The following is a 27,020-nucleotide window of genomic DNA, read 5'->3' on the forward strand; positions in this document are numbered from 1 at the left end:
CTTATCCCCATTAGAGTTACCTGTGACATTGAAAACTTAAGTCAATCAATATTTTGTAGCTTCCTAAGATGTGCCAAGAACAGGACTTGGCCACAGTCATGACCCAGCTATTATATGTTACCAACTAGAATTGACACCCCCCGCCCAGGTCTTTCTTACTCTAAGGCCAGCCATAATGCTTCTCCAGTTTCCATGGTAATCACTAACATCAAATTATTTCTTAAAACAGATGAAGGAGCCTTGGTCAGAGCTGCTAAACAGTTGAATTTTGTTTTCACTGGAAGAACACCTGATTCAGTTATTATAGATTCTGTAAGTTCATATTTAGAAAATATATTTCAAAAGAGAATATTTTTATATAACATATTATGTTAATGCATTATTAGAGTTTTAATACTAAATTTTATACAAAAGTCAAAAAAAGAATTTCTTACTACTGTTGTTTTTTTCCCTTAGCTTGGACAAGAAGAAAGATATGAATTACTCAATGTCCTAGAGTTTACCAGGTAAATCATCTATTCCATACATTTATTATTTTTAATTATTCATCTATGGGGTTCATTAATGCTTGTTTTTATTTAAATGCTTTAATCATCATTACTTCCATTTTTTAACTGAATTAAGTTAGGCTTACTCAAAAGCATTAAAATTTTGCCTATAAAAGTTAACAGGCATGTCTGTTATGTCTGTCATGATAATCATAGGCAGCCCATTTCAGAATATTTCAGAATAGAGTTTGAGATGAAGATTTTAGACAATTTTTCCATTCTACATCACTAGTAAGTCCAGAGATCAATGGCCAACTATCAGAGAACAAACCATTAGGATCAACAATTAGAAAGTTAATTAATTCTGCTTCTATTTATATTTTTCCTGGGGTAATTGTTTACTTCCCCCTTTCTACATTGATCAGTTTCATTTCTTTGACTTGTTTTTCCTTCATATATAATTATATTTAGCTGTAGAATTAAGTAAATTTTCAGAAATGATTTCTATTGTTCTGAAAGAACTGCACCTACCTTGTTCTTTGTCAAAAGGAGATAAATCCTTCTTTTCTGATTACTTTTTAAATCCAAATTCTTTTATGGTTTTAGGAAACAAAATATTCTAAACCTAAACCTAAACACCAGAAAAAGAGCATTTCTATATACACAGATAATGAAAAAGAAGATTCTCAATTTCATAGAGCTACACAATAATTTTCAAAACTGTCCTGACTGTGCTTTCTTTTCTTCTCTTCTGTGCATTAAAAGATAGATAGATAGATAGATAGATAGATAGATAGATAGATAGATAGATAGATAGATAGATAGATAGATAGATTACAGTGGCATTCTTTTATTCTAGCATCACTATTGCTCACCCCTTCTTCTCCCAGCCCCCTTCTTCAAATATAAACCAAGAGAAAAAAGAAAAAAAACCTTTGTTACAAATGGTCAGAGTAAGTAAACTTAATCCACACAATAGCCACGTCCCAAGTACATATCCATTACCTTATGTCCATCAGTTCTCTTTCAGATTAGTAATATTTTTTATAGGTCCTCTGGAAACAAAAGTTGGTAAAATTGCATTGATCAGAATTCTTAAATCTTTTATGGTTATTTTTCATAATTTCATTGTTTCTGCTTCAATTCCTATTATCCAAGATTCTCTGAAATTATCTCTTTGGTCATCTGTTATACCACAATAATATTTCAATACCTTCATATACCACAAGTTATTAACCCATTTCCCAATTGGCTAAAAAGCAAGTTGTCACCCCCTTAGATTCTAGTTCTTTTCCCACCTTTTTTAGGCCCTTCCTGAAGGAACAGGAAGTTGATTTGACTTGGAATTCATTCCCTCCTCAGTAGTATCCTCCCTTTTAACCACTTATTTCCCAGTTGAGTTTGATGGTTTTCTATACCCTTCCTCTGTCCATTTTAAATAAAAAATGAGATTCTTCTAATGCCACTTCTATCCTTTTTTCCATGTTTATATATTCTCCACATGCACTCTAATTATGAGAAATTATATCACTTCTTCCATTTTGCTCAAACATATTTGTATTTCTAGGTTTCTTTACGTTTGTGTTTATCTTTCAAAATTCCTACTTGGTTTGGTCTTTTTGTAGTAAATTCTTGGAAGTTCTCTGTCCCATTAAAGATCTGTGTTTTCCCTCTGTAGAATGGTCTGCAGCTTTGCTGATAAGTTATTCTTGATTGCAGCCATATCTCCTTTGCCTTTTGAAACATTATATTCCAGGTTCTCCTCATTTTTAGTAAAAGTTTCCAAATCTTATTTGATTACAATTGTAATTCCTAGATAGCCAAACTGCTTCTTTCTTTCTGGATACCTGGAATATTTTTTTCNTTGGAAGTTCTCTGTCCCATTAAAGATCTGTGTTTTCCCTCTGTAGAATGGTCTGCATCTTTGCTGATAAGTTATTCTTTTTTTTTTTAAACCCTTGTACTTCGGTGTATTGTCTCATAGGTGGAAGATTGGTAAGGGTGGGCAATGGGGGTCAAGTGACTTGCCCAGGGTCACACAGCTGGGAAGTGGCTGAGGCCAGGTTTGAACCTAGGACCTCCTGTCTCTAGGCCCAACTCTCACTCCACTGAGCTACCCAGCTGCCCCCTTGATAAGTTATTCTTGATTGCAGCCATATCTCCTTTGCCATTTGAAACATTATATTCCAGGTTCTCCTCATTTTTAGTAAAAGTTTCCAAATCTTATTTGATTACAATTGTAATTCCTACATAGCCAAACTGCTTCTTTCTTTCTGGATACCTGGAATATTTTTTTCTTTGACACTGGAATTCTAAATTTTGTCCATGACATTCCTGGGACTTCCTTTCTGGGGTTCTTTTCAGGTGATGATTATTGGATTCTTTCTATTTTCATTTTTCCCTTGGGTTCTGATTGATCTGGGCAATTTTTCTTTATGATTTCTTGAAATAGAACATCCATTTTTTTAGAATTGGAGTTTTCAGAGAAACTATGCTTCTTTGATTATCTCTACTTGACCTATTTTTTAGTTCATTTGTTTTTTGTTACCTGAGAGTTCATTTTTGAAATCTTTTTCAATCTTTTAATTTTGTTCTAATATTTTTCCTGTTTTCTAGTCATTGATTTCTATCTTATCTATTCCAATTTCAGAGATTCCATTTCTTAAGCACTAAGCTACTTATTCTACTTCCAATTATTTTATTTCCTGCTTCACTTCTCCTAGGTATTCATATTGTCCTTGTAGAAAATCCATTTTTTCATTTAAATTTCTTTTTGCATTTCTTATGGAGTAACTTAGAGAATCTCTAGATTCACATTAATTTTTGAGGTTCCTTTGTGTTTTCTTCGACTTACTCATCTCTGTAGCTTTAGTTCCTGAATTGAGGCTGTATGCAAGTCTCTCTTCTTCATTACCAGTCAGAATGATTAATCCTTTTTTTTTCTTGTCCTAAGTTCCCTAGGAGTTTTCTAACCTCCACTTTAAAGGATAAGGTCCTTAGATCTTTGAAATTCAGATGACTAAATTCATAGCCCTTTCTGAAATCTCAGGCATGAGTGTTTTGAGACCTTAGAAGCCCTTGTCTATTGTGGTCTAAGAATTCTGTGGTCTTGCTCTGGTCCTTGGCTTTTGCTGTGATTCCCTAGACTTCTAAAGTCTCTACCCTGGAATTTTCTTACAGAAGCTATCTGCTTTTGCTGCCTCAAAACCAAGAGACTTACAAGCTACGCATGTCCCCATGTACTTCTGACTTGAAAGGCAATTCACGTTATTTTGATGCTCACTTTGCTAGTAGAGCCCCTGCCTTCCTATTGGCCATGGGTTTATGGTTGACTTTTTCTGCACTTATATGGGATTGAAGAAGTCATTTGTTATCCCTTCTCAGTGTATTTCTTGATCAGTACTGGCCTGGTCCAAAGATTAGATTTTTGGGTCCAAACTTTAGGAATAGGAATCTGGGACCTGGGTGTCCTACCTCCCATTCAGATAGTCATTTCAGGCAAAAATGCTCTTGATAATGTTCTTAAGGATGATTATGTCAGTGTTGGTAACAGCAGTTCACATCCATTTAGCATTTTATAATTTACAAAGAATTGCCCCACAACCCTCAGAGATCCCAAATGATCTTTGCAAATGGCACTTTGCTTCAATAAAAACCATTGCCATTCCTCTAGCAAAAAAGAAAGAGAGGAAAAAAAGAACAAAAGCATAGAAGCTTCTCCTAATTTGATGTATTGCCATCAAATAAAAATATATAAAACAATGTATTATTGATTTAATTTATTTTTTTAATTTAATTAATTATTCATTTTAATTGAATATAGAATACTTTAATGATAATACAGTTATCAATGTGTGAGGTAAACTGCTATACTGAATGACTAGAACATAGCCAGCTACTGTCAAAACAGTTCTTGCTTATAAATGGAATGGGGACAAGAGAGGACGAGAAAACCAGAGGTACAGTTGGGTCATAAATGGATCTTTTTTCCAGTCATGGGTAAAAAACATGTAGGACTCCAAATGAAGGCAGAGCATCTTTTTTTATGGTGCCATTCTGTTCTCAGTGTAATTTGCTGTCTCGTCATTGATGCATTGAAACATTTTGCGCATTTGGAAGGCAGTTTTCATTAAACTGTGCTTATCTATATCATCAACCACAGTGATGAAATGTTTGCTCTTGATAGCTGAAATTCATTTATGCAAATTAGATTTTCCATGATACTAGTGGGCTGCCTCCAGTCACTGAAAAAAGAATCATTTTAAATGTCCAAGTTCTTGTTTTAAGGGTCAAGTAGTTCACTTTATCAGTGTTTTTATTAAAAATTAAAGGCAAATGGATTACATTTCCTTTTTAAGTACATTCTCTTTTAAACATTCAATTCATCTCCTATGATATTAATGTATTGGATAAATATACCAAATCTGAAAATGCTGGGCTTAGAACTATCACAGGGGTTAACTTTTTTCCCCAGGAGCAGCATCTGGGGAGGTACATTAACTCTTTCAGGTCACTAGAGGACCATTTTCTAAATTATTCCTCCTAGATAGTAAATTGTGCCTTAGTGCCCTGAAAAATTTAATGTTGCTTCAAAAAATGCCTCCCTTTACACCTGGGGAATACTTTGTTTGTCCGGAAGAATGTGACCCATTATTGGTTCGAATTTATTTCTGCACTGCGAATATTAAAGTCTGTGATGCATGGCAAGCGTTTCTATGCACATTCTGGCGTAAGTACACATTAAGGAAAGCCTCTTTTCTTTCAGCACCAGAAAAAGAATGTCAGTGATTGTCCGCACTCCATCCGGGAAGTTACGGCTCTACTGCAAAGGAGCAGTAAGGTTCTATTTTGCATTGTTAGAGTTTTGATTTATGAGCGTTTATAAATGCATATTCTAGGAAAATAGGAAAAAATGTCCACGATGGAAATGTAACACAGATGTTTAGCATGAAGTCGCTGACATCAACCCCCGTTGATGCTTTGCAGTAATGTTATCCAGCCTCTTTTACCGAAATGTGGGGCTCTTTCTACATAAAACTCAAGCTTTGAAAAATTTCGCTAGGTTATTTTTATAATTCACTTTTTAGTACATAAATATTCATATTTATTTTGTAAAAGTTCATGTCAAAATTTAAAATCCATTTAAATTTGGGGCTTTTTTCATTACAAATTTGATGGTCAAAATTAATAGGGTCTTAATGTCTTTTTTAGGCTATCAAAATGAAAAACCCTATTTTAACCATAGTTATCATCTAAATATTCAGGAAAAAATCTTCATTTGATTGTAATTTTACTTTTATTCATTTAACCATAACAGATTTGGGCTTTCTGGGTTGGTTATGATGAAATAAGAATATAATCACATATATATCCTATGAATTTTGCTGGCAATAACTTGTCACTCAATTCAAGGATTTGTGATTTCACGAATATGGATATTCCTTCCACCATGCAGACAAGCAACTCTTTGCACAAATAAACAGTGATCATGAGTTAGAGGAACTAAAAGAACCAATGGCCGCCTCCCCGAGCAGCTCTGCATCCTCACTGAGCCCCTACTTAAGAGTTTTTGTGGATGAGTAAGATTGAGGTTGTATTCTGCTCATATCGGCTTTGAAAATGTGGGAACAGTTCTCTACTGAACTGAAACAGTACTTTAGCAACAGGTTCTTTATGATGTACATGGGAGAACTGGAAAGAAATCATTCCATATCTTTTCCCTATCTAAGACCACAAGAACAATTATTTTCTTTTTTAAATTGTTTTTTTTCCAAGGACCCTATGGAAATATAGAAAATGGAAGTCCAGAACTTTGCTTTAAAAGCATACTCAATTTGAAATTGAGGTTCCAAAGTTCATGATTTTTTTTTATCTTCTTGCTTTCTGACATTTGGTTACCTATGAAACCATTGATTTCTATAAAATATAGATTAACCTATTTTTAGAGATATCATTTTGAAACTTGATTTTGGGAAGATTTTGTGGTATTTTCCATGTGTCATTTAGTTGGCTTGGTCTGATAATATCTTTGATCTCTTATGCCATAATTTTTTCAAAAATATAAATCTTGTTACAAGGACAAGTCAGCAAGGCTGTCAGTCAAAACTCATTTATTAAAAACTTATGTGCTGGGCACTGTACTAGGTACTGGACATACAGAATTGTTAATATTCTCTCTACATATTTTCTAAAACAAGATAGGTCTTTGATAGGTCACTCTTTAGAAGTGAGAGATCCTTAAGCTTCCTGGTATAAAGAAATTAATGTGTCAGTCTCTTTAAATTACTTTTTAAATTCAAGATTTGAAGCTGCCTAAATCGGAAATCATATTTCATGGTCAAGAATTTGATCAAAAAAGATTTCAAACTCATGTCAATAATGTTGATAATTTTAAAATAGTATCTTTCATATCAGCTCCCCATCTCCTTTTCCCTTATCCTTTTCCTAAAGTGAGTGAGGAAGAATCTTGTTTTTTTTTTAATTGGGAAGAGGGGAGAGAAAATGCACAAAACATCTACTAAGATGGAACCAGTTTATAAAATCCCAATCATTTTTTTATGAGGCTCTATCCTTAGCGAAAGTGGATGCAGATGAGACATGGTCATCTTCTTGCTTGGAATTGATGGTCACACTCTCAGAGGATCATCCATGGAAACACTGTGACTATCAGCTCTTTTGAAGTAACATATGTTTCATCAGTATTAATTTTGGCACAGCCTTCCCATTGTGGGATATAATTATGTGATTATATTCTTGTACTATCAAGGCTTCACAAATGTGAGCATCCTTTGAGGTCTAAAATTTCCGAAGTACATTCTTTTTTTTTCCATTATCTTTTTCTTGCAAAAGTTCACATTGGTTCCATTCAATAGATATTTGTTAAGTTCCTACTATATAAGGGGAAGTTATGTGACAGAGTAGATTGCACATGAGGCCTGGAGCCAGAAGACTATAGATACAAGCCAAGGCAAGTTACTTATCCCCAATTGCCTACCCCTTGCCCTTTTCCCTAAGAATTATTATTAAGATAGAAAGTAAGGGTTAAAAGGGAGAGAGAGCTTACTGTGTTCAAAACTGTATTAGTCACTGGAGATAATGACAAAAAATAGTTTACATTTTCCTTGGCTTATGTAAGACACACACAGAAAAATAAATGCAAAGTAATTTTTAGATTACATTTTTTTCAGTTATCAAGCATTTATTTTCTTTTTACTATCCCCACCGCACACACACAATGGAAGGGGAAAAAAGCAAAAAGTCTTATAACAAATATGCATAGTCAAGCAAGACAAAACAAATTCCTATATTGGATATGTGCAGAAATGAATAATATCTTATTCTGCATATTTAGCACATCAGGAGATGAGTAACATTCTTCATCATTGATCCTCTGGAATCATGGTTGATTATTGTATTGATCAAAATTCTCTAAGTCTTTCAAAATTGTTAATTTTTTTCAATATGATTATTAGAGCATGGGAAAGAGAGAGAGAAAGTGGAGAAGAAGGAAAAGGAGGCTAGCATTTTACATAGCATAAAGCACTTTTAACTCATTTGATGCTTAACGACAACCTAATGAGGTAGGTAGTGTTATTCTCTCCACTTTAGAGATGAGGAAACTGATTTTATCAAAATCTTTTCAGTTCCATCTCCACAATATCTCTCAGATAGCTACCCACCTCTTGACTCACACTACAATCCTCCCAAGTGTTGACCTTCGTTGCCTCTTCCTTAGACTATTATAATACTCTTCTGTTTGGTTTCTCTACCTCAGACTACAGTCCCCATCACTACCAAAGTGATTTTCCTAAAGCATAAGCCTTTCTACTCTATAAACTCCAGTGGCTTATCCCTCCTGGTTCAAATATAAATTCCTGGTTGGTATTTACCTCTCTTTTAGCAGCCTGTCCTTCCAAGGATCGTTTGATGATCCCTCTACAAACTCTGGGACCCAAACGTACTGGCTTCCTCTTTTTCACATTAAAAACGCGCCCATCTCTTCCCTTGTTGTTCCTCATGCCTAGAATGCCCTCACTCCCTCTTCACCTTTGCTTTTGGTAATCCCAATTTCCCTTCGAGGGAAAGGGAAAAGCATAAGGAGAAGGACAGAGAAGGAGAGAAAGACTACCATGTACCAGATTGTGCAAAGCACTTTGCAAATATTATCTCATTTGATCCTCAAGACTTATCTCAAGCATCACAATTCTTTATGAAGCCTTTCCTGATCCACACATCCCATTTGTTTATTAGTGCTACCTTCCAAAAGCTACATTTTAGTCATATATATATATATATATATATAATTTGTTGTGCATGTATGCCTAACATGCATAATATATACATACATGCATACATACATGCTGTGTCTTCCATTCAAAAGTATTATCTTTCAGAGCAAAGAATATTTTACTTCTTACTGTATCCACCAGCCCTTAACACCATGCCTGGCATATAATAAGTACTAAATACATATTGATCATTTGATTATTGGACTTAAACTGCCAATTTCAAATATTATTGAAAAGAACCATTTTTGTTGTTTATAAATAGGCTTGAAATAGCCTGGTGCAGTGGATTGAGTATAGAAAAACCTGGATTCACTTCTCACCTCTGAAATATTTTAACTATATGATCATGGACAAGTCACTTATTTTCTCCAAGTCTTAAGCAACTCAAAAAGTTACCTTTTAAGTTAGAGATAGAGCATTAGTGGTGGCAGTTCCTACATTCATGAAACTGGTATATTACCTTAAATATTATTTTAAATATTTGAAAAATTATTGTCCTTTTCCCCATAACTTTGTCATTAACATATGTCATTACCATTGAAGAACGTGTTATGTTTCTGAATACTCTTGAAGCTGGGGAGTCAGCTAAAAATTAACTCTATTTAGAGATAATATCTTGTATATAAAATATTTGGCCATAGTATAGACTATTCTCTTAACTTCTCCTACCTGTCAGGTTTTGTTTTGTTTTTTGTTCAGTAAAACTTTCAATTTATGGAAAAGATTCCTTCAAATTTTTAAAAGCCCTTTATCAATTTCATTTCAAATATTAATTGCCTCCAGAGAAAGGAAATTAATAAACTATAACTTTTATTCTTGGGAGGCAGCCATGAGGGAAATTGTCATTCCCCATTTCCCTTGTCTCCTCATCCTACCATTGAGAAATGAAAAGAAATTGATAATTGGGATCTAGAGTATTCCATCTGGGTTGAGGTCACAAGGTTCTGTTTCTCTCAAGGGCTATAAATCTAACTCTATTAGTCAGTTTTCAAATCTCACCTCTGAGGCTGGAGCCCCAAATGGGCAGTACTTTCTGAGAAAGTAATTTCAGGTAATGATTTATTGGATCTTGGCCTAATAAAGCCCATGTTAAAAATGCCATGTACTGAAATTCTTAAAAACAATAAACCCAAGCAGAAGAATAACTAGAAGAATATGACTAGTATTACAAAGAAAATATCTTAAATAAAAGCCACTACCAATATCCCAGGAACACACAAAAACAGCATTATTTACCTGGATTCTGTTTATCTGATATTCTGGGTTTGTGGAGCCTCCAACAATATTGGAATAAAGATCAGATTATCAAGATATGGGGCCTTGAGAAATTGAATAATTTAGAGGCAAATCAGAAAGATTAAAAAATTTACATGAAATCCTCTTATCTTTAGAGGAAGGAAAATGCTTAGGCCTTAAAAGTTAATTCTCAGAAATGTGTTTATTTTGAATGCTGTTTTGCTCTGTTGTTGCTTTTATTAACACAAGATCAAGTAAAATTGGCTCACTTAATTAAGTAAATGATGATTTTCTTCTCTTTTATATTGCAGGACACCGTAATTTATGACCGTCTGGCTGAAAGTTCAAAATATAAGGAAATTACTTTAAAACATTTAGAGCAGTTTGCTACAGAAGGTGAGCATAATAAAGTGTGGTTTTTAAACTCAGGGAAATAATTGGCCTAATTTTTGATGATTATTTGAATTATTTTCCAATGTAACTGTCAGATTCTTTAAAGTCTTGATTATGGTTAATAGTAAAATACAGGCAAGCTCAAATATTTCCAATTATTTTGCCTTAAATCACAATTTATCAGCAATTTGCTTTTCCCTCTAGTCTTTTTTTTTTGGAGGTGTAGAGCCTGGTATTTATAATTGACCATCAGCATGCATAATATTTGGATTTGAAAATATTAAGCTTAATCTTTAAAATATACCAAATCTAAGGAAAATGTGTATAGGGAAATAATTGTAATAATATGCTGCAATGAGGGAATGAGTGTGTTAATGCTGTTTAAGTGAGGTTTGGGATGGGGATGGTGGGAATATCTCTCATTTACCCTGTTGGGAGGGGGAAGAAGCCAAGGAGCTCGTGATTCAGGACAGTCCCTTACTCCAGCCCTGGTATTAGGGACAAGGAGAGGAGAGTCACTTGTTGGGGCCCAGGGTTCCTGGTCCCAGGTCTTGCCTTCTATGTTCCCCAAGGCATGACTTGGGAAGTAAGGGTGGCTACCAAGACTATCTGTCCTACCCCCTGTCAACTCCTGATGTTTCTATAAGAGAAAACAAGCATGCCTGGAAAACAGAGGACCCCAAGACAGAACACAGCCCATTTTAACAAACAAGGAAACCGAACCTCAGAGACCTTAAAAGATTTACACACACCCCCAATCTGATTTGTGGCAGAGCTGAGTTTTCTTATTCCAAATCCCATGCCACCTCCACAATTCCAAACTGACTTTCTTTTCTAGGAAAGAATGAAAGACTTGGGATTATCTAATGTAAAGAAAGAATACCTAGTAACAATCTATTATTAAAGTCACTATAATAAGGAATAATCAACATATGGAATCTTTTTTGGTGATGAAAGTTATTAATTACATATTAAGATGGATGGTGACCAAGCATAGATGTAAAATCTTAAAAGGACTTAAAAAATCCTCCTATTCAATGAAAAAAAAATTTTTACCTAAGTGACTTAAATTTATGTTCTCAAAATAAATCCAGCTCTTAAAACTAGTCGCTAAATAAAAAATTTAAACGTTATAATCCCCAAGAAAACCACACATTTAGCCATGGTGTATGTTGATTTCGTCAGGGTTAAGGACTTTGTGTTTTGCGGTGGCTGAGATTTCAGAAAGTGATTTTCAAGAGTGGCGTACGGTCTACGAACGAGCTTCAAGTGCTATACAAAACAGATTGCTCAAACTGGAAGAGAGCTATGAGCTCATTGAAAAGGTAAGTAATGGGTTATTTTACCTTTTATATCAGGAAATTTTCATCGTTCCTTATAGGAGAGTATTGGCCTAGAGAGAGCAACTTTCTTGGGGCACTAGTAAACTTTTGCTGAGAATAGATTAAAGTCTTCTCAAATCTAAGTGAAAATCAGTTTTCCTGCCTGATGGAATATCAGCTGAAAGCTGTTTAAAATCAGATATTACATTATTTAATATCCCTTCCTTTCCATAGCCCTAATCTATGCACTAAATGCATAGAAATAAACATTCTCCTACACTATATACAATTTCCAAGCTAGCCTTTTTACCTCCATCCTTTCTCCAACATTGCAAGCAATCCTTACATAAAATTTTAAGAGGAACAACCCTCATCGAACCTTATTTGGACAATTTTATTTTACCATGCTAAACCTTACAAATATAATCTAATTTGATCTTTACAACAACCCTGGGTTTCATCCTCTGTTTATGCAGATGAGAGACTATCCATTATCATTATTTTACAAGTGAGGAAAATGAGGCAAATGGAGTTAAGTGGCTTGCCTAGGGTTAAACAGCTTATAAGTATCTGAGACCAAATTTGAACTCAGGTTTTACTGACTTCTAGCCTGGGTCTTTTATCTCCTGAACCACCTCGCTGCTTCTCAGTGCCCCATGACAACTCTGAAAGACTGCAAAGTTGTAGAGAAGGTACCGATTTGGATTGGTAGATGTTTCTCACTTGGGTGCTCCTATACCAATGAAATTATAGGTCCAGTCCAAACACAGAAAATTCTGTATATAGTGGCATGTAGTTATTTCTGTGCATATGTATAATTTGCTGATCCAGTTACTGAAACTCAATGAATTTTCTGCATTACTCTATAGATAAGCGTATAACTAAATCTTCTGTAATTCCATTATGGTTTTTAAAAAGCCATTATCTTTTGTCTTAGTATCAATTTTAAGACCAAAGAGTGGCAAGGGTTAGGCAGTCAGAGTTAAGTGACTTGCCAGGTCACACACAGCTAGGAAGTATCTGAATCCAGATTTGATACCATTATATTTTATTATTTTGTTTTTTCAGATCAAGTTCATATTATTTAAAAAACTCTTGGTAGTGGGTTTTTTTTTCAAATTTCCCTCATTAAAGAAGTCAGAATAGAAATAAAAAAGCAGAAATAAAAAAAGCACAATAGAAGTGCTTTTTAAATAGTTACTTGTCCACCCTACCTCCCTTGCTCTCTGCAACCCAAATAGAAAAGAACACTTTCCCAGCAGCAGTGAAATATAGTGCCATTAGTCAATATTTTAAGGATCTGTGATTTTTATGATTTTTGTATTTTTAAAAATTATTTATTCTTACAGCTATTATCTCTCCCTCCCATGGGTCCCCTTGATTAAAAATGAAAAGAAAATCCTCATAATAAACATGCACTGTAGGTATCAAACATGTAAGAGCCACATTCAAATTTAATTTGGAAATAACTAATTAACAAAATAAAAATCCAATGGAACAAAGGGCATTTTAATATCTAGTTTTCAAAAGACCTTTGTCTTGGAGTCAGGATGACTCATCTTTCAAATCTGGCCTCAAATACTTATTAGCCGGATGACTCTGGGCAAGTCACTTAACCCTGTTTGCCACAGTTTCCTCATTTTTCAAATGAACTGAAGCAGGAAATGGTGTACCATTCCCTTATCTTTTCTGACCAAATGGGGTCACAAAGTGTCAAGATGGAAAAAACCTCAACAACAAGAAGGGGTTGTTTTATAGATTGTTTTATATGTTGTTATAAAACTTTTTATATAAGTTTTCCAGCTTAGTCACCCCTAGTTTCTATTTGATTCTGACCCCACTGGTCTAGAGAAACAAATTCCCCCAATGACTACATCTAAAAATCTATATTTTCTTTTGAATTTTAAATTTATCACCTCCAAGGCAGGTAGTGGATAGCAAATCTCATTGTTAGTTCTCTGGACTCATAGTTTATCATTGCATTGATCAAGGTTCTAAAGTTGTTTTTTATATAAGGTTGTCAGTAGATAAATTGATCTCCTATTTTTGCTCATTTCATCTGCATTTGTTAATGGGATATTCCCATCTTTATATAAAACTCCATTATTTCTTATGATGCAATAATATTTTGTGACATTCCTATATGTCCAGGTCATTCACCCTTAGTTTCTAGTTGGGAGCTGTGAAACAAACTGCTAGAAATATTTTTTGTGGATGTATAGGTCCTTCTCTTCTTTCTTTGATCTCTTTGAGGTATAGGGATAAGGTGAAAGGGTACACAGTTTAGTGACTTTTAAGGCATAGTTCCAAATTATTTTCCAGAAAGACTGGATAAAGTCAGAGCTTCACATTGGATTGGTTTTCCTTCCTTCTCTGCATAACTCAATCCTTCTATGATTTCATAGAGGAGCTCTGACCAAAATATTCATCATTAAAGACTCTTCAAACTTAGATAGTTTTTTCCCCTTTTAATAATAGATTTCAGTCCATTGACAAGCTTTTCTAACTTACTGAGTTCTATCTAAAATTTTGTATTCCTTTTAGATAGCATTTGAGAATCCCAAGGTCACATTTGTACCACAACAAATCCTATAAGAGACTCACTAAAAGAGCAATCAATAACAATTTGTGAAAAGATTAAAGTTAGTGGATTTGATTTTCCAGCTTAAAATATTTTGAGGAATGAAGAGTTATGGCAAAACCAGTCTTGTACATCTCTTCTTCTTCCCCGTCCTTAAATAAATGTTCAGCTTATTGTCCAGCAGGTGGTAGTGACGAGTCATCTTGATATACTACATTCAGCTTGAAGATCCCCTGAAATGTATGCTTGTAACAGCTAGATCCCAATTAGGACAAATAATGAATCCCATGCAGTAGCTGCATTATTCAAATTCACACTGCATATTTCCACTGGGCTGGAACCAATTATTACATTTTATGTAAATCTAACTTTGAATAGTACAAATTTGAGTACATTTGATCACTTCACAGGTTTAACTGTTTTCATGGGATGGAGTAGTCATATTAATAAAGATCTAGCAGTTCATGTAACCATGGGAAAATATTCTAAAAAATAAAAAAAAAGAATGTACTGAAAAGGAAAATTAAAAAAATAAGGATCTAGGAGTAAATTTATTTATGAATAAAGAAGTCTCCTCATCACCTTTGCCTCTGATTTAAACCAATAAAAATAGGAGACTGCTTTTTAATTCTTCTTTCTGACAGGACATACAGCCATGGGGTACAAGCAAGCTCACAATCTCAGAATTTTAGCACTGAAAGGGACTTTAGAGATCATTTCATTCTAATTCCCTTGTTATAATGTGACCCAGAGAATCTAAGTGATTAACTTAAAGGGAGCCAGCTAATTAATGTCAAAGTTAGAACTAAAATACAGTTATCTGGCTCTTGGTTAATTGCTCTTTCTGATTTGCCACAGAAAGGACTTTTCTTCTGGGTCCAAATGAGGAATGGTACTCAGCACCTGTCCTAATCTTGAAAACATCCTGGCACTGTACTGAATTGCTACCTGCTTTGCTATTATATGCTATTCTCTTCCTGGCTCATAGACTTCTAATGGCTTAAGAGTACGTAGCTGAAGGAAGTCTCAGTTGAATTTCCATTGTGTTCTGTAATCATTTAAAGCTAATGAAGCAATAGGACTGAAATGGTAACTTGATAGAATTAAAACTTTTTTCCATTTTTTTTACTCCTATTTACCTAATTAAGGGACTGTGCTGGACATTAACCTGATTGAGACATCTAGAAAGCCTCCTACGGTTGAGTTTGGTCATTCCAACCTCAAGACATCCCATATCCATATCCCTTATAGCCAACTGCTCATGGTGCCTAGGTGATGTGTTAATTATTGGGCTGACTTAGATCTTTATGACCTGTATTGTACTAAAAATCCTCACTCTGAAACTATTGGTCACAAAATTCTGTCTTTCTTACATTACTATATTTTTGGATGATCTTTTGGAAAAATCAACCTGATTTGAGATATTTTGACTTGATTTAAAAAAAGAGCATATCAGCTAATGGAAGGCCAAATTGTTTATCCGCCATATGAGTAGAGAAAAACAAATATATAAATCATTTTTAAAGCAATATTGTGTTTTGCCTCAAAAATTAAATTTTAAAATTAGATTTTAATCCTACTGGATGCCATGATAACTTCACACCTTATGTGGTTTCATTCTATTTTGCTTTTGGCATGTGATTTTGGTGATAATTGATTTTTTTTCATTTTATATAATAGATGGTGAACATATATAGTACTATAAGACTGCAAACTCCACCAGCCTGGTATTAGGTAAAACTAGCAATTCATTTTTGTTCTTTTATTTTGTTTTTAAATGTAATCAGAGCATTTCTATCTTTTGAAGTAGTCATTTTTCATCCAGGCTGGAAAAGTATCTAATTAGGTCAACTGAGCATTTATTAAGAATTGGAAATGTATTTCTTGGTGCATAGAATTATTAAATCCCAGGGCTGATATTTCAAAGATCACGTAATCCAAACCCTCATTTTAGAAAAGAGAAAACTAAACCCTTCCCTCCCCCCTGAGAAATAAAGCAACTTGTCCAAGATCTATTCATATTGCAAAAGAAAGTTACATTTCACTAGGCAAGTCCAACTCCTTAACCAGTGCTAGTTGCCCTGAACCACCCTGTTTCTACCTTTCCTTCTGTGTAATCATTGGTTCTACTACCCAAGGCTCCAGTTTGGGCTCTAGTAGCATAACTAAGAACTTTTAAGGAAGTCGTACAAATATATGACAATGGCATGTTCTAATATCTTATTTGCCATCTCAGTTACATAAGTATCTTCCTTGATAACAGATTTAGGACAAAAGATCGAATTCATTTGAAAAGCCCGAAATCGTTAAATAGCAAAGTTGATGATATTATGAAAAGAGGAGGAAAGAACTAGAATAACCATCAAATGCGTCATAGTTGTCTTGACCCAATTTGAGAAGGAAAACGTCAGCATGGCACTGTGGTATTGTGGACACAACAACACTTTGAGTCTGTTTTAGTCCCTACTTGAGAGAATTTACAGTTGTCTCATTCTTTCAAAGGGCAAAATCCACCCTCACTTTTTTCTCTTAACCTTCTCTCTAAAATGTTAACATAACTTATTCTTTTGACTTGAATTTATTGGAATCAGAACTTTTTTTAAATGTTTTGGATGTGGTGGTCAGTTAATATTGTGAAGTGCAAACGAATCTCATTTACAAGAAGAATCATGGATAAATTGAGAAGTGACACATTTACTTTATTGTTCCCAGAGGGATGCCTCTTTATTAAGCCCATGCATTCTTTAAGTCCTTTTCGTGATCTGATGCTTACAGAATAACTTATTATTTACTTCAGAGGCACTTAATGATTTTTGTCCCGATTTTTATTCAAGTAAAATGGGAATAAATACATCTAAATCCTTTTTTTCCTCACAAAGTTTCTCTGGCGATTCATGGCGTGAATTATCTGACCTACTCAGAAGTTATTTTATCATTACATACACATATGTATGTGTATGTATATTTTAATCACTCTATAGAAATATATATTATACAAATGTTAAAGTATATGTGTCATATATATGTGTGTATATATACATACATACATACACACATATTTGTGTATATATTAAAAGGTGGTTGTATTCTGCTGGAAACCAAAAAGTTCTTCATGTTAGTTTTCTGAAAGAAAGTTAAACATAAAAATGCCATTACCACAGTAGCACTGGGGTCCCTGCAGAGTAACTAATATTAGTGCTAACATTTGTGAATGAAATCTTTGTGTGAGTTACAGAGAAGATAAAGTGAGATACAATCCCTCGTAGTCTTATGGTCTGTATCAGTGGGGTTAAACTCAATAGAAACTGGAGCCACTAAACCCAACATAAAAAGATCCCTACAGACTGCCTAGTGAGTTAGAAAAGCCACATATTAGCATTATCTATGTTTTGTTGTGTTTTTATTTATTTTATTAAATATTCCCTAATTACATTTTCATCTTGTCCCACCTATCTAATCAAGAGTATTGCCCTGAAGGCTCAGAATTTGATACTTTGTTCTATATGGTAATCTATTGGGAAAATAATTGAGGTGACAAATCTTTTGGGTATGGAAGCTATTTTCTCATTTCAACATGCTATGCTAAATCAAGAGTTCTTAACCTTTTTTGTGTGTTACCCTTTAAGTAGTGTGACAAGGCCTCTAGACGCCTTCTCTGAATTTGTCAGTTGGTTCATTTGTGTCTGACTCTTCATGAACCCATTTGGGATTTTCTTAACAAAGATATTAGAGTGGTTCGCCATTTCCTTCTCCAGCTCATTTTATAGATGAGGGAACTGAGGCAAACAGGTTACTTACCCCAGAACTCACTGCTAGTAGATGTCTGAGGCTAGACTTGAACTCAGTAAGAGGAGTCTTCTTGACTCCAGGCCAGAAACTATCCACTGTACCCCCTAGCTGCCTTCTTTTCAGAATGTTTTTAAATGCAAAAAATAAGATGTATAGGATTACAAGGAAACCAGTTGTATTGAAATTCAGTTATCAAATTTTTTTAAACAAAGTTTATAGCTCCCAAGGCAAAAACACTTTCATGAGATAGAATCAGCTTTGATCATATGACAAATTAAAACTTTTGAGGGTTCCCTGTTTTTTAAAGAATGAAGTTGTTAAAGGATCACTCTATTGGAAATATGAATAACATGGAAATAGGTTTTCAACAATGATACATGTATAACCCAGTGGAACTGCTTGTCAGCTTTGAGAGGGGAGAGGAAAGAGCAAGGGGAGGGAGGGATCATGATCCATATAACCACATGGAAAAATGTGCTAAATTAAAAAAAGGAAAAATAATAAAGAATGAAGTCCCAACTCCTTTTATTCTGTACTGTAAGGTCAGTTTGTTAGCCAAACTAAAATTCAGGTAGGGTGTTGTTCCACCTTAAGCATTCTAGTCAAATCATTTCCACAAGAAGAAATTCCATACTTCCATGCTTCCTTTCCTTTGTCCATAAGATTACCTTTTCTCTAAATATTACAATTCTCCCACCACCTTGCTTGCTTATGAAATCCTGCCTATCGATCAAGGATTAGCCATGGTCCTTGAAGGCAGCACTGCTTCATGTTTTCCTTCTATCAGTGCCTTGTAGTATCTTTTTTAAAGTGATCTTTTAATAGATATATGTTGATCCTGTCTTCCCTCTAGGTTTTTATGACACTATTCTCTTCTATACATCTCATCTCTTCTTCCCAGTCTCCTTTGCTAGATCTTTATCCAAGTCTTGCCAACTAATCATCAGAGTTCCACGGGGCTCTGCTCTATCCTGGGCCCTCATTTCTTCTCTTTCCATACTTTTTCACCGGGTTCATTAGTTCCCACGTATTCAATTTTCATCTCTATGCTATTGGTTGTGAAATCTACTTAGCTAGTAGCCCTTACCTCTTTACTGGGAAGTCTAGCCAAAATGGCAGAGTGAGAAGTATTTTTGCTAGCTCACTCAACACACCTCCTCCATAGTAACCCAGAAAATTAGACTAAATTCTGATAGAGAAACCCCCCCCAAAAAAAGTCAGAAGGAATCCTTTTTCTGGTCTCAGACAACTTAGAGAGACAGAGAAATCTGTAGACACTCAGATGGGGGGCTGGCATTCAGGGCAGAAAGGGACTGAGACAGCATTAGCATCATCCTTGACTCCTTTCTCTCTTTTCCCCTTTCACCCCATATCCCATCGATTGCCTAAGCCTGTTGATTTTACCTTTGTAACTTATCTTATATCCATTTCTTCTCTCCTCTGATATTGCCAGTGCTTGAAAGTTTGACATTCAAAACCCTTTCTAATTTTCCCCTTCCCCTTCACCTTTCCAGTCTTCTTATCCCTTGTACCCTGCCACAGATTCTATAATTGAATGACACTGGCCTTCTTGCTGTTCTTCAAAAAGCCCGAGACACAGAGAATTTTTACTGGCTTTTTTTCATGCCTGGCATGCTCTCCTTCCTCAGCAATAAGTACCTCCTGCCTTCGCTGGCTTCCTTCAAATCCCCACCCCCGAAATCTCACCTTCCTAGTATAAGTCTTTCCCAGTCCCCATTCATTCCAGTACTTTTCCTCTGTCAATTTTTTCAAATTTATCTCATATAGTTTTGTGTGTGTGTGTGTGTGTGTGTGTGTGTGTGTGTGTGTGTGTGTATGTTGTTTGCATTTCCATTAGACTGGAGTTTGTTGAGATTGAACTGTCTTTTATCTTTCTTTGTATCACTAGCACTTAGCACAGTGCCTGACACATAGTAGACATTTAATAAATGGTTGTTGACTGACTTGTTCCCTCTCCTTTTCCCAGTTATTCTGTCTCCCCTCTCTGTCAGTTCCATCCATCATCATACATCTCCCTTAGGATAACATTTTAGTTTCCTAGCCTACTTGATGTGGAAGGTGGAGGAAGGGGGGCATTTGCTTTCAGCATTTAGGTGCTCCCTGACAGATTGATAGGATTAAATCTTTTGGTCAGTGTTGCTTCCAGCCTTGGACATAGATGACAGTTTGTGAAATGGTCAAAGGAAATAAATGATTTGGGATTTGGGCATTTTAAAAAATGAATCCATCCACAAATCTTTTGTATTTAAAATGCCTGTGAATTGAAAGAAATTTGGTAAGAAGGAACCCCTCCTCAGGTACATTTTGACCCTTTCATAGGAGATGATACATCAATCAGTTCATGAGTTGACAAATATTTATTAGGCAGCTACTCTGTGCCACATAAGGTGGTTGCAGTAGATAGAACACCAGACCTGAAGTCAGGAAAACTAATCTTCCTGAGTTCAAATCCAGCCTCAGATGCTCACTAGCTATATGACCCTGGGCAAATCTCTTAACCCTGTTTGCCTCAGTTTCCTCACCTGCAAAATGAGTTGAAGAAAAAAATGGCAAACCAGTCTGCCAACGATATCCCAAATGGGATCACAAAGAGTCAGGCACAACTGGAAAAAGACTGAACAACAAAATAGACCAGATACTGTGGTAGGCATTGAGGATAAAAAAAGACAGTGTGAAAGTCTCTGCCTTCAAGGAACCCCAGTCCATATTAATAATATAATATAACTTTAAAAATATAAATAATATTAGATATATAATATTTATAATCTATAATGAATATATTTATGTTTATTATATATACACATAATATATAAGATATATAAATTAAAATAATAGATGTATATAAATTTATAAAATAGATACTGAATAACTGGGAAGGGATTTGAAGGGAGGCACTAACAGCTAGGGAGAGAACAGGAAAGACTTCACACAGAAGGTGACATCTGAGCCAAGGCTTAAAAGAATTCTAAGGAGAGAAGTGAAGGAGGAAGTGAATTCCAGGCACAGCACAGAGCCAGAAGAAAGGCATGGAGCTAGAAGAAATGGAGAGCTATAAATGAGGAATAAGAAGATGACCATAGAATGATTGAAGCATAGTCATAATGCTGATAAAGTAGGAGGAGACTAGGTTGTCAAGAGCTTTAAATGCCAAAAAAGAAGAGTTTATAGTTGATCTTAGGATCATGGGAAAGCCCTGGAGATGGGTGAGTAAGTAATGGCATTGTTTGATCCACATTTTAGGAAAACATTTTTGAAGCTCTGTGGAGGATGGAATGAAGTTTCAGAGAGATTTCACACAGGAGGTTGTGGGTTGTGTTTATCAGGGATGATGCTGAGGTTGCCTGAAAAGATAGTATTGCCCTTAGTAAAAAATAGGAAAATTTGGAAGAGGATTGAGTTTGTGAGGGAGAGATATTGAATTCTGTTTGGGAAATGGGAATTTAAGTTGCTCCCTATGGGACCCTAGAAAGAGAACCAGTGTCCTACAGGGCCAAAACTGATACACCCAGAAAGTCTACAGAGTCTCATAAGCTGAATTTGGAAAACTTGCCAGTTGACTAACTTGGAAAGTAAACTTGATACATTAGCAATCCTTGTTGTGAAAAAAAAGAAAGACAAATCACAAGTACATTTTGTATAAGTTGGATGTTTTCACTAAGCTACAGTTTATGAATATAGGAAGGATCCATGATTTTTTCAGCAAAGGGAACTCCAATGTGGGAACTCTGTCCATCAGCAGAGATCCCAACTTATCTGTGACTTAGGAAAATCCAAGGGATTTGTTGGAGACATATAGACATTAACTGACTTGTCCAAGGTCACCGAGCCAATGACAGCAATGGGATATGAACCCAAGTTTTCCTGACTTTGAGCCAAAATGCTATCCAGTCTAGCGTGCTACCCCTTTCAGTCAAAAATAAGTAACATTTCCTTTCATATTATTTACATTACTATTATATAAAGTGTGTCTGTGTTTTCTGAGACTAAGTACCTCCTTGATGTGGCACAAAATAGATCAACCTTGTTCAGGGTAGAGATGGAGGAATCTAGTGTTTTAAACATGTGGCAGAGTCTTAGGTTAGTAGATTCCACGTGAGATATAAAACCTAATGAAAAACAGGACTTTTTCTTGTGCACATGTGACAACCAAACTCACCCAGGCTTCTATATTAACAACAGAATTCTTTTTTTTTCCAGATAAAACATAACCATTCTTTTCCTTAGGGACTACAAATATCACTTCTCATTTGTACTAAAACTAGATGAAAACTGGTTTGAAATAGGAGTTGCATGGAGAGACTTAGCACTATAAACTTGTAGTAATTTACTGCTTCATTTCAATTGACAGTCAGGAGTATTTCCAGCTCGATCAGAAGGAAACAATAAGGCTTCTCACAGTTGGAGGAAGCTTAACAAAAAGACAGCTGAGGACATTGATGCATTCGAGCCACACTTGATCCCGTGCCCAACAACTACTGCTGCTGATACACTACATCTGCCTGGCTAACAAAGCTGGCTAAAATTTTTTAAAAATTTACTTCGATATTAAAGAGAAACTGCCCATGTTGTATAAATTCAGGGGGAACAAAATCACAGATCTTCAGTTCTGTTCAACAGGCACTTCATCAGAGCCTGTCTTGTCCCAGAACCTATACCAATGACTGCATATATTCAAATTCACAGTATATGAAGCGATATTTATACAAAATGGAAATATGCAGTGCAAATACAAATAATGGAGCCACTTCAGGAGATTCGTTATTCACTAGTCAGGAACCCATCTGTACTTACTACATTGGAGAATCCAAAAAGAAAAAAATCCTCCCCACCCTCGAGGAGCTTACATTCTACTATGGGCAAAAACTTTGAATTAATATTGACCTAGCTAGAGTAGCTTCCTGATGGCCTGGACTTTTTTCTTTTGACTTCTAGTGGAGTTATGTGTAGAATGTTCATCCGGAAAGAGAGACCAGTCAAAAGGGATGGAAAAAGTAGAATACAGGCAATAAAAGTTAAGGTCTAAAAATTTTCAAAATTAGGCAATTGAGGGAAATCTAGGTGAATAGTAGTAACAGACATTCATGTAATGCTTTAAAGTTAGCAAAAGTGCTTTAATATATTTTCTTGTGTTGGAATACCAAACAACCTTATGTGGTTGGTACTACCTCATTATACAAATAAGAAAATGAATGATCAGAGTCTTCTTGATGCTTAAATTTTCTCATTTTCTCAGCTGTGTCATGCTATCTCAGTAGATGAGAAGTTATGTGTATAGTGCTTTAAGACTGAGAAATCATTTATTACACAATATTGAAACAACATCCCTGTGAGCTAGTTAGTGCAGATAATTATTATTTTTATTTAGAATTTCAGTTAGAAAAAAATTTTTAAAAAGAATTTCAATTAGAATTTAAATTTATATCTTGTCAATTTCTTTTTTCTTTTCTTTAAACCCTTACTTTCCGTCTTAGAATCAATACTTTGTATTGTTTCCAAGGTAGAAGAATGGAATGGGCAAGGCAAGAGGGTTAAGTGACTTGCCTAGTCACACAGCAAGGACATGTCCGAAATTAGATTTGAACCCAGTGCCTCCCATCCCTTGGCCTCGCTCTCAATCCACTGAGCCACCTATCTATCCCCTCTTACTAATTTCATTTAGAAAATTGGTGCATAGAAGAGTGGAAGAAAAACTTACCTGTGGTCACAGTTAGCAAATGACAGAGTTGGGATTTGAACTGAAGTCAACTCAACCTAAATACAATCTTCTTTCCAGGATGTACTCTGCTACTTCCAAAAGAAAGTATAGTAATGACACATATTTCCATAGAACTTTACAAAGCATTTCCCTCATAGCAAACATGTAGTTCAAATATCATCACTCCATGAAGCAAGGATGCCCATTATCATCACAATTATTTTATATATTATATTAATGATTAATTAATATTTTAATAATTAATTAATTAATTGAATAATTGATGGAATATATTAATGAAATTAATAATAATAATGTATTACAAATGCTAGCAGTAGCAATTGGTTAAGAAAAAGAAATTGAAGGAATTAAAGTAGGCTATGAGGAAACTAAACTATCACTCTTTGCAAATGATGACCTACTTAGAGAATCCTAGAAAATCAACTAAAAAGCTAGTAGAAATAATTAATAATTTTAGCAAAGTTGCAGGGTACAAAATAAATCCATATAAATCATCAGCATTTCTCTATATTTCCAACAAATATTATCACTCCAGATTTAAAGAAGCTCAGTTGTGTCATCTATAAATGAGGGGGTTTGACCAAACTTTTTAAGGTAGCTTCCAGCTCTGATCTGTGATCCTACACCTTTCTTAAGGTTCCCCAGCTAATTGGTGGTAAAGCTGTGTAGAGACTGTACACCTAAATGACAGGGCAGCAGTTGTCATGTACCTTGACATAGATATTCAGATAATTGGGATTTGGGACCAGAAACTAAAACCCTGCATAAGAGATCAGAGCAAGACCCTTCACCATTCTAGTTGTCTTCCTCCAATTGTCCTTGAGTGTATCGATATTCTTCTTAAATTGTGATTTCTATAGCTCTGCATATCAATTCATGCTGTCCCTTCTGCAGCTTTTAGTGTTGTGTGAGAGAGTAAGGGGTTAGTTAGATAAACTTCCAAGGAATGCTTACATCCCAATTTCCCTGGTAATATTTCCTGGTGTGACTGTTCCTCTGAGGATCTTGTTATAAACTATATTATAGACCATCTAAGCATTTTCAATGCTTTACTTTGAATTTAAGCTATATTAACTGGATAAAATAAGTTTTGTGTTTTTTTATAAATTGAAATTTTAATTTATATACTATGTTAATACTGAGTAAATTTAATTTTGAAAAAAAAATTTTAATTAAATTTTAATTAAATTTTTTTAATTTAAAAAATTTTTAATTTAGTATTTCATCATATTTCATAGTATTTCTTAGTCAGTAGTTGATTTGGCATGCATGTGTCCCAAAGTCTTGTGTGGTCTGTAACTGGGGATTGTTTTGCTTTGGAGACAGGACACAGTGCAGCCAAAAGAGGATCTAAGCAATATTGATGTGCCCTGAACATTCAGCATTGGGTCATTCATGACAGAATTTAATCTCCCATCACTAGAGTGGTAGACCTTTTTATTTTAAACCATGACCACATGTAAGGATTTTAGTATCAGTAGAATTAAGGCAATGTTTCAGAGAGAATATTACTTATAATTCAGTTCATCTGGAAAAAAGACCTGAGAGTTTTAGTATGCTTCAAGCTCAATGTCTGTCAACAGTGGGATGCCAAAAAAGTTAATGAAATCATTAAAAAAGTTGTCAAGTACAGGACTTGAGAGGCAGTAATGCCAGTTTAATTTGTCCATGGCAGATTATGCCTGTAGTATTATATTCCATTCTGGACCCCATAATTTAGGAAGAACATTGAAAACTGGAAGTTGTCCAGAGAAGGTGATCAGGAGAGTGAGAGACCTCTACTTCTCACCATATAGGAATTGGTTGCAAGAATCAGTAAAGTTTGACCTATAAAACATTATTAAGCAAGGTATGATAAATATCTATGAAAATTTGGAGGGTTTTCTTGTAGAAAAAAAGGATGGATGTATTTTTCTTTGTCCCACAGTACAAAGGTAGGAACACTGGATACAAGTTGTAAAAAAGAAAAGAAAAGAAAATGCATTTTGGCTTGGAGTAAGGGGAAAATTCCTGACCATTAGAGATACTCAGTAGTGGAATGAATTGCCGTCCCTGGAGGTTTTCAAACAAAAACTGGGTGAATGTTTGTTGGACTATTTTTTGAGGAGTTTCTTTTTTTAGTTAGACATTAGATTAGGACAAAATAGCCATTGAAGGCCCTTTCCACCAGTTGTGATATTCTATGACTCCATGATGTGGTCTATCTGGAATGAAACTGAGAAGGTATCATCTCCTTATTCTTAGAAGCCATAACTCCCTTAAATACATTCAGCCTACAATTATACTAGCTGACTAATGGAGAAAATTCTAGTTTTATTTTTCTTTATTCTCTATTTCTGGTTTTCCCCTTCTTCTAAATTCCTTGAAGGACAGAGACTCTCCTTTTTTTCATCTTTAAATCAAGATGCTTTCATTATAGAAGGCACTTAATAAAATTTTGTTTCATTGAATTTCTTTTTCCTTTCTAGTATTTACTTACAGTTTCCTCTTTTATTTCCTTTAGCTTTCCCACTCATTTAGTATTTAGGAATAGGAGATCATTAGTCCTTTGGTTATTCATCTATATTTAAAACCAGAAGAAACCTTTTAAGCATTCCTTCTCTGTTAATTTAAGGATCATCACATAAAATGCCATGTTGTAGATTAAAGAAATGGCTTAGTTTGTTATTTTTCTCTTTTTCATTTCTGGACATATACCAAACTGGTGTTTTTGCAGTTTAGAATAACTTAGCCACTTGGAAAAAAAAAGTAACTACTATGGAAATAAGTCATTTTGAGAATCTGTTATCTAATAAAATATATATTGTTATTTTCCCAAATAATTTGTAAATCTGTCATAGGACATTCTGCCATATAAGCATTAAAAACTCAGCATGAGGTTATTTATCTTTATTAAGGTGGGAAGTATAATTTACATGTAATATGTCCGTTCCTAATTCTGCATAAATTATATGAATATTTTTAAAAGGTAATTAGATTAGTTTGGGGCTTTCTGAATCAATAAGTATTTTAAATGAATTCAAACATATGTAACATCAACTATTCCTGAACCTAGAACCTTTACAATCATTGATGCTTTGGCATTCTAAAAATAAAATTAGGGTGGTTTGGATTTTGTATGCTTTTTAAATTATTTTTATTCATGAATACTATGGGGATTTTCGCATGTTTCTCTACTCACTGAAA

At 34.7% G+C, this 27,020-nt stretch overlaps 1 protein-coding gene across 1 annotated transcript in view; it reads left to right on the top strand.

Moving 5' to 3' along the window:
- ATP8A1 (ATPase phospholipid transporting 8A1) overlaps nt 1-27,020 on the top strand; it is a 279,653-nt gene that overhangs the window by 137,628 nt on the left and 115,005 nt on the right. The window contains exons 20-24 of the mRNA XM_044681740.1: nt 230-312; nt 457-506; nt 5,254-5,323; nt 10,324-10,408; nt 11,591-11,730. Of these exons, the coding sequence (XP_044537675.1) occupies nt 230-312; nt 457-506; nt 5,254-5,323; nt 10,324-10,408; nt 11,591-11,730 (428 nt within the window). The remainder of the gene's footprint in view (nt 1-229; nt 313-456; nt 507-5,253; nt 5,324-10,323; nt 10,409-11,590; nt 11,731-27,020) is intronic.

Source organism: Gracilinanus agilis, chromosome 6 (genome assembly GCF_016433145.1).
Source record: "Gracilinanus agilis isolate LMUSP501 chromosome 6, AgileGrace, whole genome shotgun sequence".
Taxonomy (NCBI): domain Eukaryota; kingdom Metazoa; phylum Chordata; class Mammalia; order Didelphimorphia; family Didelphidae; genus Gracilinanus; species Gracilinanus agilis.